This window comes from Thalia democratica, chromosome 7 (genome assembly GCF_965202585.1).
Source record: "Thalia democratica chromosome 7, ktThaDemo2.hap1.1, whole genome shotgun sequence".
In the NCBI taxonomy this organism is placed as follows: domain Eukaryota; kingdom Metazoa; phylum Chordata; class Thaliacea; order Salpida; family Salpidae; genus Thalia; species Thalia democratica.
This window is the reverse complement of record NC_139171.1, coordinates 39,645,308-39,658,201: the sequence shown is the minus strand read 5'-3', so window position 1 is coordinate 39,658,201 and position 12,894 is coordinate 39,645,308. Positions and strand designations below refer to the sequence as shown.

Here is a 12,894-nt window from a genome sequence, read left to right as displayed (position 1 = left end):
GTGTGTTAACGGGTTTACAAACTTCAATAGAGCTCTGTAAAAAATAAATACTGTAAGCAAAGAATAGAAGCTGAAGTGTGTTAACCCGTTAACACACAAAAACATGTGTTAGTGTAATAAAGAAATAATACTGTTTAATTTGTTATTGTTATACTTCCAGTGAACTTGTTTCGCTCAGATTCTTGTTAACAAACGCTTTAATTTATATTTTCGAATTGTTATTTTATATCTTTACCTTTTAGGACATAACAATTAAAAAACTTTTATATGGTATGAAATAGAAATATCTTAAACATCTAATAAAAGTTTGACACTAATATTTTAACAAATTCTTGGTATGTAAATTTTTGTCAAATTTTGTATCGTTTATTAAACAACATAAAAGCGCTCAACAAGTTTGGTCTAAGGAACCTGCATAAGAAAAAAAAAACTTTTTAATTATCAATCTATATACCACGGATAAAGTATAATATTTTCTTCAGGGAACATTTTAGTGAGTTAAAATACATATAAATGTAACTTGAAAACTGAATGGAAGTCAATTTTTAAATGTTATTTTAAATAAGAAACTTTATAAAATTTTATCCTTCGTTCATACTAGCACCAGCTGATTTGATTATAAATGTTTGTATGTAAAGTACTCAAGTTTTATTTATTTTTTATTTCTAATAGCTTGTATTAATAGGGTCAAAATTGCACGAGGGGACAAAACTGCCCGAAGACAATTTTGCACCAGAGTAAAAAAAAAACTATAAGATAAATTAATAAAAAAGAAAAAAAATATTACTGACCGAGGGTAAGGGTTAGGAGTAGCAGTGATAGTAAAAAAAAATATTAGTGAAATTCAACCGTGCAAAAGTGCACCTGCAGAGATTGAACTCTTTTATTAGTTTTGAAGGTATTATATTATACTAGAAGGTGTTTTAACGGAAACATACACATATAAATAGCGTATATATTATCCTCAGTTTCTTAATCTAACTAGTCAAGCTCCTATTATCCTTCAAACTGTGTATGTTAATAGCCTAACACACCTTATAGTTATGTGACTAACAGAGCAGTAAGCAAGAAAAACTTAAGTGTCAACAGATAAATCTTTTGTTATAGCAGGCTCCTACGATCCTATCTATAATTCTAGCAAGATAAAGTTTAAAGGTCAGGTTAGTTATTCTTTCTTTCTTATTTACAAAGCTACTTTTAAGCAGTACATTTACTAGAATTACGTGATTCTGTCTGATAATAAGGATATATTTGAGTGAGTCACAGTAATAATATCTTTACCATTCTGGAACTGGTACATCTTGTGTATTACTTAAGTAAATTACGACAAGTTCTCGAACAATCCGGAATTACAGTCGGTTGATTTATTGTTTAACGCGGTTATGCGTTAATTACAAGTAAAATATATACATAAATAAAAATAAATTTCTTTCTTTTAAGAAATAATAAACAATGAACTTCACCGCACGACCAACAACAACAGCTTCCGAGACAACCTACGACTGGTTTCGTCCTTTTCGTCAAAAAAAATAGTCCTAAAGGACGAAACCGGTCGTAGGTTTTCTCGGATGCTGTTGTTGTTATGAAACCTGTTTTTACTTTACAGAAAGTACTATTTTATAAAAAAAAGTTAGGTTAAATTAGCTTATTTTCGTTAACAAAGTAAAACTAGTTAAGCTGGACTAAACAACTTTGTAATTTTGTAAAGACAACTGAACATGGCTTAAATAAATTGTAAGTGGTAGTACTTCTAATACATCATGATAACTATTCTCATTATATAGTATTACTACGCAGGAAAATAATGTTCTCGAAGATATTTAATAGTAGAAAATTTATTGACATTATTGATAACAACATAAATGTTTTTGAAATATCACAATTTTCAATTTTTCGATTTACAGATGTTTGTACGAATTTGCTCAAAATAATTAAAAACTTAGTGTTAAGGATTTTCTGTTTTAGTAATAAGTGAGCTTTATTTATTAATTGTAACAAGCAGCAAACAAAAACAATGTTTCAAACTAATGACAACTATTACCTGTTGCAAGTGTTCAAACTATTATATAAAATATTTTGTGAAATTAATTTTTTTTTCTCTTATTTTGAATCAGCTAATATACCGTTTGTAGCGGTAATTTATTCAAGTAGATGTTATTATACATCAACTTTAAAATTCTTATTCAAGATTATAACGACAAAATTATCTTAAAAAGGTTAAACAATATAACACAATGAAAGTAGTCTTTGAACATATTTTATTACAAAAATACTTCTACTACAAATAGAAGTGAAGAATCTTTAATATATACATTAAAAACACAAAAATAGAAATGTTAGAATAAACCATAGAAAAGAAACTAATAAAACTTATAACACATCAATAACACTGCTTTAGACATTAAGTTAAGCGCGTTCACCACGGATGCGACGGGCAAGTTGGATGTCTTTTGGCATGATAGTTACTCTCTTTGCATGGATGGCACAGTAGTTGGTATCTTCAAAAAGTCCGACCAAGTAAGCTTCAGCAGCTTCTTGCAGAGCAAGGACTGCAGAGCTTTGGAAACGCAAGTCAGTCTTGAAATCTTGAGCGATTTCGCGAACTAGGCGTTGGAACGGCAGCTTGCGGATCAAAAGCTCAGTGGACTTCTGGTAACGACGGATCTCACGAATAGCTACTGTTCCCGGGCGGTAACGATGAGGCTTCTTTACGCCTCCAGCTGCTGGTGCACTCTTTCGAGCTGCTTTCGTGGCAATTTTTTCCTGGGAGCTTTTCCTCCAGTTGATTTTCTCGCAGTTTGTTTGGTACGAGCCATTTTTAATTTCAACTAAATAACCTATTTTATTGAAACGTAATTTTAATTATTTTTTAGTTTATTTCGACTTTAAAAAGTTTAAAAAGTAGTTTCAATTTCTTTTTTTTCCTGAATATATTGAAAACGTAATTGTTTTAAATTTTTTTTGTATAGTCATTATAGACTAAAGAAAGGAAGTTTTAATCACCAAAATTCAAAAACATTAAAGTTTTCCATTTTAATTGGTCAATAGGCATCGAAAAAATACAATTGTGGTATTTTATTTGAAGACCATACAATCTTAGCTAATCGATGCTTTTATAATATAAAGAACCTCATAAAATTAACATGAAGTAAAACATCGTAAAAATATTTTAAATAACCATACCAAACGAGAACTTTACATGAATTAATGTCATTAGTAATTGCTAACCACTGCAGATTCTATATGGTTTTGTGTGTATCAATTACTCATTTTAGTATATATAGTAAAATTTTAAGTAATTATAATCAACTGGCTCTGATATTAATTGCCTTTAACCTAAAATACATACATGAGCAAGTATAACTGCTAAGTTAGCAGTGCTAACGAAAATAATGTGTAGTACTACGATAGCTAATATGGATTTTAAAAAGATACTTTTGAAAAGAAATTACAAGTTTACTTTATTTTTATTGTAGTTTGTTGAAGTTTTCCAAAACAATGTTAAATATTCATTCAATGTAAATAAAATAACACAAACTTACAAGATAGTTTTTAAGAGCCTTTAAAATGGATGTTTTATTTTTAGCTGCTAAAGCTAAAAGTTATTGATGCATTGATAATCGAAAAGTTTAACCGTTTTTAATAAGTTATTTATATATTTAATTAGTCAGTCAAAAAATTAGAATACTAGAATTTTTTAAATATATAATTTATTGTTTTCGTATTCTAGTGATTTATAATTTCTCTGCCAATATTTGTTTAAATTGAACTACTAAATAAGGGATTTTACCAAACTATATTTCGTTTTCTTTTATTTATATGGTCTGTTTAGTTTTTCTCTATTTTTTCAAACTAAAGTTTATCATTGTAACCGCTTTTTTTTATCATTAACTCGTGATCCTGTTTTGTTTTCAAACATTTTTCTTTGTCACTTGATGTTTTATTTAAACGTTAACCAATTCGGAACGGGTCAATTATGCACGAAGATATTTTTGCATATATGGCCAAACATGCACCAAGGGACACTTTTGCACAAAGGACGATTTTGCACAAAGACACTTTTGGACGGAGGTTCACTTTTTACAAAGATTATTTTTGCACGATAGTGAAAAAGAAGCATAAAATCAAATTTAAAAACTAAATTAAAACTAAAAACAAGATAAAAACAAAATGATAAAATATTAAAAAAACAAAAAAAGAAAAAGTATGTTACAAACTGAGGGTAAGGGTTAGGGGTAACAGTGATAGTAAAAATATAAATAAAAATGACTACCAAAAGTTAAAATCAAAATTACAAAAAAAATAAATATTAAAAAAACAAAAAAAAAAAATTACTGACGGGGGGTAAGGGTTAGAATTAACAGTGATAGTAAAAATTTAAAAAACATATTTGATTGTACTTTTGGATAAAACTTCTAACATTTACAAAGTTTCAGAAAGTGACTATTAAAGATTATTAAACGAAATTATTACTAAAGGTTACTAAAAACGTAGTGATAGAACTCTGAAATTTATTAATTTAGAATTTAGAGGCTATTAATTTAACTAATAATTTAAAAATACATGACAGAACTAGATAACTTTCGTGAAAAAACTCATACATAACGGTTAAAAACCATAAAGAAAACTTCTTGACTCTCAGTTGTAGATTAATCAACAATTTAAGTTCGGTGTAGATCGTGTATGCGAGGTTAAAATTGCTTGCATCAATAAAGTTGTCCGTTTAAAATCTAACTTGAGTATTAAACTGATACAGACCAATTAAATTGTCTCACTGATTTTAAAAAAGGTACAGCCTTTTTAAGTTTGATGTAGTTTATTTTTATTTTTTTATCAGCGAAGAATTAATAATAAAATAGTTAAAATTTGCTGATAGTTATGCTAGCGTACCTAATGAAAACTTAATTCTAATAAAAAACGCATGTTAGTCAGCACTCTATGATCAAGAAACCTAAGGCGCAAGAAGATATCAAACAACACCAACTCTCTTTTTGAAGCAGCGTAGGGACTGTTTATAGGTGCAGAATAATGTGAATTAGTAGAACTCTTTTCGTTAGACTGCTTGAAAAATATTTTTTGTTTAGAAATAATTGACTTGTAAAGGGACGATGGTCTAGCTGTACTGCCTAATTCTTCTGGCTTCAAAATAAAAAGTTAAAAAAAAAACAAATGAACGCCTTCTTCTATATTTATGAGGTTACGAGTCTTCTATATCTATGTTTAATGACCAATGATGACAATTAACAACCTAGATGTAAAACTCAACTTGTATAATCTCTCTTATATGCTTTATAAAAAATAAAGTTCGAAAATCATGTTTATTAATAAAAATTCTAGTCACCAAAAAACTTTAGAAGACAAATACCAAATATAATTAATCAGGTCAAGCGTCAAATATGCACAAAGGGACACTTTTGCACTAAGGGACATTTTTGCGAAAAGACACTTTTGTATGGCGTCAATTTCGCATGAGTGATCACTTTTGCTCGAAGACACTTTTGTACAACATAAAATCTTTTCATTTTATTTAATTTTTTGGTAACATAATGATTTTATTTTTACTGTCGTTGTTAAAGACCCGTTGTATTTATAATCTTTGTAATTATTTTAAGTTTGTGAACAGTATAACTCATTATAAAAATATTTAATATATTTGTTTTACAATCAACAAACTGTAAAAAAGTATTCTAAAGTATGATGATAAAATTTTATTGTAATATCACAACGGTTTTATTTCTCTTTTTTTATTGATAGCTGCAGAAATAAATTTTATAAGTTTAAAAAGAAACGTATAGTCATTTACAATTTATTTTCAAAAATTTTACTCTCCAATTTTGTATCTTTTTAGTATTTAGAATCGAGTTAGAATCGAATAAATTTGCTGTTTTTATTTCAATTGAAAAAGAGAGAACGCAAAATAAACAACCCAAAAAAGATGTGAACAAAAAACAGAAGTTTTTAATTTAATTTTTGCAAAGTTTCAATACTTTTAGTTTAATGTAGACTATGGTAAATACTTAATCAACTTCAAATAAAACACTTCGAAGAATTTAGAGTTTAGGAATTATATTTTTCAATTGTTTAGTAAGTTACTGAGTAACTAGATAAAATCAGATAGATAAAACGGCTTAATATATTACCTGTTTTTCAAACTTTATAGCTTAGTTTAATTTTAAAATATATTTGGCCTTCAAATATTATTTAAAAATTAAAATAAGTATAAAAAATTGTACACTATCAAAATCCAACCGCGTTCAAAATCCACCAAATTTATTTAAATGTTTTCTTTATTTATTAAATTATTTTATATTTTTTTTGCATCCTCATTATTTATTATTTATTCTTTCTTACTATCACGGTTATTTTTAACACTTACCCTCGATCGGTAATCAGTTTACGAGTTTGACTGGTAGGTTTTGATCGAGTGGATTTTGAAAGCGGGTGGAGTCTGAACGTGTCCCAATAAAAAATAGAGCAAGATTTGATCGAATTAGATTGGTAATAATACAATAATTAATAAAAATTAACATGTTGAGGAGGTGATATCTTAAAAATGATTTATCTTTTAATTCATGCCAAAAGTGAACTTCTTTAAATGAGTTTTGTAAAACCTGTATCTACTTGGTTAGGCCGGAATAAACAGCTTTGTAATTTTGTAAAGACAACTGAATTGACTTAAATAAATTGTAAGTGGTAGTACTTCTAATACATCATGATAACTAATCTTATTATATAGTATTACTTCGCAGATAAAATATGTTCTAGAAGATATTTAGTAGTAGAAAATTTATTGACTTTATTGATACAACATAAATGTTTTTGAAATATCACATTTCTCAATTTTTCGATTTACAGATGTTTGTACGAATTTGCTCAAAATAATTCAAAACTTAGTGTTAAGGATTTTCTGTTTTAGTAATAAGTGAGCTTTATTTATTATTTGTAACAAGCAGCAAACAAAAACAATGTTTCAAACTAATGACAACCATTACCTGTTGCAAGTGTTCAGTTGCTTAAAATATTTTGTGAAATTAATTTTTTTTCTCTTATTTTGTATCAGCTAATATACCGTTTGTAGCGGTAATTTATTCAAGAAGATGTTATTATACATCAACTTTAAAATTCTTATTCAAGATTATAACGACAAAATTATCTTAAAATGGTTAAACAATATAACACAATGAAAGTAGTCTTTGAACATGTTTTATTACGAAAATACTTATACATAAAACACACAAAAATAGAAATGTTAGAATAAACCATAGAAAAGAAATTAATAGAACTTATAACACATCAATAACACTGCTTTAGACATTAAGTTAAGCGCGTTCACCACGGATGCGACGGGCAAGTTGAATGTCTTTTGGCATGATAGTTACTCTCTTGGTATGAATGGCACAGTAGTTGGTATCTTCAAATAGTCCGACCAAGTAAGCTTCAGCAGCTTCTTGCAGAGCCAGGACTGCAGAGCTTTGGAAACGCAAGTCAGTCTTGAAATCTTGAGCGATTTCACGAACTAGGCGTTGGAACGGCAGCTTGCGGATCAAAAGCTCAGTGGACTTCTGGTAACGACGGATCTCACGAAGAGCCACTGTTCCCGGGCGGTAACGATGAGGCTTCTTAACGCCTCCAGTTGTTGGTGCACTCTTGCGTGCAGCTTTCGTGGCAATTTTTTTCCTGGGTGCTTTTCCTCCAGTTGATTTTTTCGCAGTTTGTTTGGTACGAGCCATTTTTAATTTCAATTAAATAACCTATTTTATTGAAACGTAAATTAAATTATTTTTTAGTTTATTTCGACTTAAAAAAGTTTAAAAAGTAGTTTAATTTCTTATATTTCCTGAATGTGTTGTAACAAAGTTGTTTTAAATTTTTTGTTGTATAGTCATTATAGACTAAAGAAAGGAAGTTTTAATCACCAAAATTCAAAAACATTAAAGTATTCCATTTTAATAGGTCAATAGGCATCGAAAAATATACAATTGTGGTATTTTATCTAAAGATGAAACAATCTTAGCTAATCGATGCTTTTATAATATAAAGAACCTCATAAAATTATCATGAAGTAAAACATCCTTACAAATATTTTAAATAACTATACCAAACAAGAACTTAAACTTAAACTAAATATGGGTTAATGTCATTAGTAATTAATAAACTACTGTAGTTTCCATATGGTTTTGTGTGTATCAATTACTCATTTTAGTATGTATAGTAAAATTTTAAGTAATTATAATCAACTGGCTCTGACATTAATTGTCTTTAACCTAAAATACATACATGAGCAAGTATAACTGCTAAGTTAGCAGTGCTAACAAAAATAATGTGTAGTACTATCATAGCTAATATGGATTTAAAAAAAAACTTTTGAAAAGAACTTACAAGTTTACTTTATTTTTATTGTAGTTTGTTGAAGTTTTCCAAAACAATGTTAAATATTCATTCAATGTAAATAAAATAACACAAACTTACAAGATAGTTTTTAAGAGCCTTTAAAAATAGATGTTTTATTTTTAGTTGCTAAAGCTAAAAGTTATTGATGCATTGATTTAACAAGTTGTTTATATATTTAATTAGTCAGTCAAAACATTAGAATACTAGAAATTTTTAAATATATAATTTATATTTTTCGTAGTCTAGTGATTTATAATTTCTCTGCCAATAACTAAACTAAACAACTTAATAATTTTGTTAATGACAGCTGAATTTGGCTTAAATCAATTGTAAGTGGTAAGATTTTTAGTACTTCATAATACTATCATACTTCGCAGTATAACTAAATCAAGTGTAGATAAATTTTATATACACTAATTATACAACATAAGCTTTTTTTCGATTTACACATATTTGTACGAATGTGCTCAAAATAGTTTAAATTTAGTGTTGAAGAATCTTCTTTTTAGTAATAAACCTTACTTACTAACTTCAACAGCCAGCACAAAATCAATGTTTCAAACTCATGACAGCCATAACCTATTACAATTTTAAATTACATAAGATAAATTGTGAAAACAATAAGTTTTTTCATCTATTATTTTGAGATTACTAATATAGCGTTTGTAAGCGGTAATTTTTTCAGGTGGATTTTATTATCTATCAACAGCAGAACCGTTCTTCTTCGATTAAGATAATAACAATTAGTAAACTTAAAAATATAAGACTAAGGTTAAACAATACAACACAATGAAAGTAATCTTTGAACATAGTTTATTACGAAAATACTTCTACTACAAATAGAAGTGAAGAATCTTTAATATGTACATAAAACACACAAAAATAGAAATGTTAGAATAAACCATAGAAAAGAAACTAATAGAACTTATAACACATCAATAACACTGCTTTAGACATTAAGTTAAGCGCGTTCACCACGGATGCGACGGGCAAGTTGGATGTCTTTTGGCATGATAGTTACTCTCTTGGCATGGATGGCACAGTAGTTGGTATCTTCAAAAAGTTCGACCAAGTAAGCTTCAGCAGCTTCTTGCAGAGCAAGGACTGCAGAGCTTTGGAAACGCAAGTCAGTCTTGAAATCTTGAGCGATTTCGCGAACTAGGCGTTGGAACGGCAGCTTGCGGATCAAAAGCTCAGTGGACTTCTGGTAACGACGGATCTCACGAAGAGCCACTGTTCCCGGGCGGTAACGATGAGGCTTCTTTACGCCTCCAGTTGATGGTGCACTCTTGCGTGCTGCCTTCGTGGCAATTTTTTTCCTGGGAGCTTTTCCTCCAGTTGATTTTTTCGCAGCTTGTTTAGTACGAGCCATTTTTAATTTCAACTAAATAACCTATTTTATTGAAAAACACTTTTAATTATTTTTTAGCTTATTTCAACTTTATAAAACAGTTTAAATTTCTTTTTTTCTGAATATATTTAAAACTTAGTAATTTTCATTCTTTCATTGTATAGTCATTACGGTCTAAGAACAGGAAGTTTAGATTAACAAAATTCAAAAACATTAAATATACAGTAACTTATAAACCACCGCCGTATATATATGGTTAGGTGTGTATCAGCTACTAATTTTAGTATATATAGTAAAATTTTAAGTTATTATAATCAACTTGCTCTGATATTAATTGTCTTTAACCTAAAATACATACATGAGCAAACATATCATTACTGCTACAAAAATAATGTGTAGTACTATCGTAGCTAATATGGATTTTTTAAAAAGTTACTTTCAAAAAGCAAAAACAAGTTTAATTTAAAATTAATTATTTCGACTTTAAAAAGTTTAAAAAGTAGTTTCAATTTCTTTTTTTTCGTGAATATATTGAAAACATAATAGTTTTAAATTTTTTATTTTATAGTCATTATGGACTAAAGAGAGGAAGTTTTGATCAACAAAATTCAAAAAAAAAATAAGTATTCTATTATAATTGGTCAATAGGCATCGAAAAAATACAATTATGGTATTTTATTTAAAGACCATACAGTCTTAGCTAATCTATGCTTTTATAATATAAAGAATCTCATAAAATTAACATGAAGTAAAACATCTTTAAAAATATTTTAAATAACCATACCAAACGAGAACTTTAACATAAACTATATATGGATTAATGTTATTAGTAATTAATAAATCACTGCAGTTTCCATATGGTTTTGTGTGTATCAATTACTTATTTAAGTATATATAGTAAAACTTTAAGTAATTATAATCAACTTGCTCTGATATTAATTGCTTTTAACCTAAAATACATACATTAGCAAGTATATCATAACTGCTAAGTTAGCAGTGCTAACGAAAATAATGTGTAGTACTATCATAGCTAATATGGATTTTTTTAAAGATACTTTTGAAAACAATTACAAGTTTACTTTATTTTTATTGTAGTTTGTTGAAGTTTTCTAAAACAATGTTAAATACTCATTCAATGTAAATAAAATAACACAAACTTACAACATAATTTTTAAGAACCTTTAAAAATAGATGTTTTATTTTTAGTTGCTAAAGCTAATAGTTATTGATGCATTAGTAGTCGAAAAGTTTAGCCGTTTTTAACAAGTTGTTTATATATTTAATTAGTGAGCCAAAAAGTTAAAATACTAGAGTTTTTAAATATATAATTTATTGTTTTCGTAGTCTAGTGATTTATAGTTTCTGTGCCATTATTTGTTTAAACTAAACTACTGAATGGGGGATTATACCAAACTATATTTCGTTTTCTTTTATTTATAATGTTCGTTTTAGTTTTTTTCTCCGTTTTTTCAAACTAAAGTTTATCATTGTAACCGCGTTTTTTCATCATTAACTCGTAATCCTGTTTTGTCTTCAAAAATTTTTCTTTGTCACTAGATCTTTTATTTAAACGTTGACCAATTGGAAACGGGTCAAATATGCACGAAGATATTTTTGAACATATGGCCAAATATGCACAAAGGGACACTTTTGCACAATGGACATTTTTGCACAACGACTTTTCGGACGAAGAGTCATTTTTTACAAAGAGTTATTTTTGCACAAAAGTGAAAAAAAGCACAAAATCAAATTAAAAAACTTAATTAAAACTAAAAACAAAAACAAAACAAAAAGATAAAATATAAAAAAGCAAAAAGAAGAAAAAATATGTTACAAACTGAGTATAAGGGTGGTAACAGTGATAGTAAAAAAATAAATAAAAATAACTACTAAAAGTTGAAAACAAAATTACGAAAAAAAATAATATTTAAAAAACAAAAAGATATAACAAAAAAGTGACTGACAAAGTAAGGGTTAGGATTAACAGTGATAGAAAAAATAAACAATAAAACATATTTGATTGTACTTTTGGATAAAACTTCTAACATTTACGAAATTTCAGAAAGTGACTATAAAAGATTATTAAACGACGATATTATTAAAGATTACTAAAAATGTACTAATAGAGCTATGAAACTTTTTTATTTAGATTCTAGAGACTATTAATTTAACTAATAACTTAAAAATACATGACAGAATCAAAAAACTTTCGTAAAAAAACGCAAACATAACGTTTGAAAACCATTAAGAAAACTTCTTGACTCCCAATTGTAGATTAATCAACACTTTTAAGTCCGAGGTAGGTTGTGTATGTGAGGTTAAAATTGACTGCATCAATAAAGCTGTGCGTTTAAAATCTAAAATTAAGCAGTGGACTGGTACAGACCAAGTAAATTAGTTCACTGATTTAAAAAAAGGGTACAGCCTTTTTAAGTTTGATGTAGTTTATTTTTATCCTTTTATCAGCGAAGAATTAGTAATAAAATCACTGAAATTCCCTGATAGTTATACTAGCTTACCTATTGAAGACTTAAGTCTAATAAAAAACGCATGTAAGTTAGTACCCTAGATCAAGGAAACCTAAGACGCAAGAAAAGAGAAAATAACACCAGCTCTTTTTTTCATGCAGGGTATGAATCGTTTATGGGTACAGAATTATGTGAATTGGTAGGACTTTTTTCGTTAGACGAGTTAAAAAATATATATAGTTTAGAAAGAATTGGGTGTACAGGGAAGATGGTCTAGCTGTACTGGTGAATTCTTCTGGCTTTTAAGTCGAAAAGTTAAAAAACAAACGCACGCTTTCTTCAAGTCTGAAGGGGTTACGAGTCACTGTTTAATCACCAATGATGACAACTGACAACTTAGATGTGAAACTCAACTTATATGTTTTCTCCTATATGCATTATAAAAAGTAAAGTTCAAAAATTATGTTTATTAATAAAAATTCTAGTTATCAAAAAACTTTAGAAAACAAATACCAAATATAATTAATCAGGGTAGGTGTCAAATATGCACGAAGGAAAATTTTAGCGCAATAACACTTTAGCAAGGCGTCAATTTTGCATGAGTGGTCACTTTTGTTCGAAGACACTTTTGTACAACATAAAATCTTTTTATTTTATATAATTTCTTGATAACATAATGTTTTT

At 27.8% G+C, this 12,894-nt stretch overlaps 2 protein-coding genes and 1 pseudogene across 2 annotated transcripts; all 3 read right to left on the bottom strand.

The window, feature by feature from the left end:
- Nucleotides 1-2,406: 2,406 nt before the first annotated feature.
- LOC145840613 (histone H3-like) lies at nt 2,407-2,816 on the bottom strand (annotated as a pseudogene).
- Nucleotides 2,817-7,319: 4,503 nt separating this feature from the next.
- Nucleotides 7,320-7,730, bottom strand: LOC145840563 (histone H3-like). The gene has a single exon (XM_082947864.1). It carries the CDS (start codon nt 7,728-7,730, stop codon nt 7,320-7,322), a length of 411 nt encoding a protein of 136 aa, XP_082803990.1.
- Nucleotides 7,731-9,352: 1,622 nt separating this feature from the next.
- On the bottom strand, nt 9,353-9,763 carry LOC145840567 (histone H3-like). The gene has a single exon (XM_082947868.1). It carries the CDS (start codon nt 9,761-9,763, stop codon nt 9,353-9,355), a length of 411 nt encoding a protein of 136 aa, XP_082803994.1.
- Between the last annotated feature and the right edge of the window lie 3,131 nt (nt 9,764-12,894).

What these genes read in the sequence shown, in the direction of transcription:
- LOC145840563 (XM_082947864.1), bottom strand. Translation starts at nt 7,730, where the DNA reads ATGGCTCGTACCAAACAAACTGCGAAAAAATCAACTGGAGGAAAAGCA.
- LOC145840567 (XM_082947868.1), bottom strand. Translation starts at nt 9,763, where the DNA reads ATGGCTCGTACTAAACAAGCTGCGAAAAAATCAACTGGAGGAAAAGCT.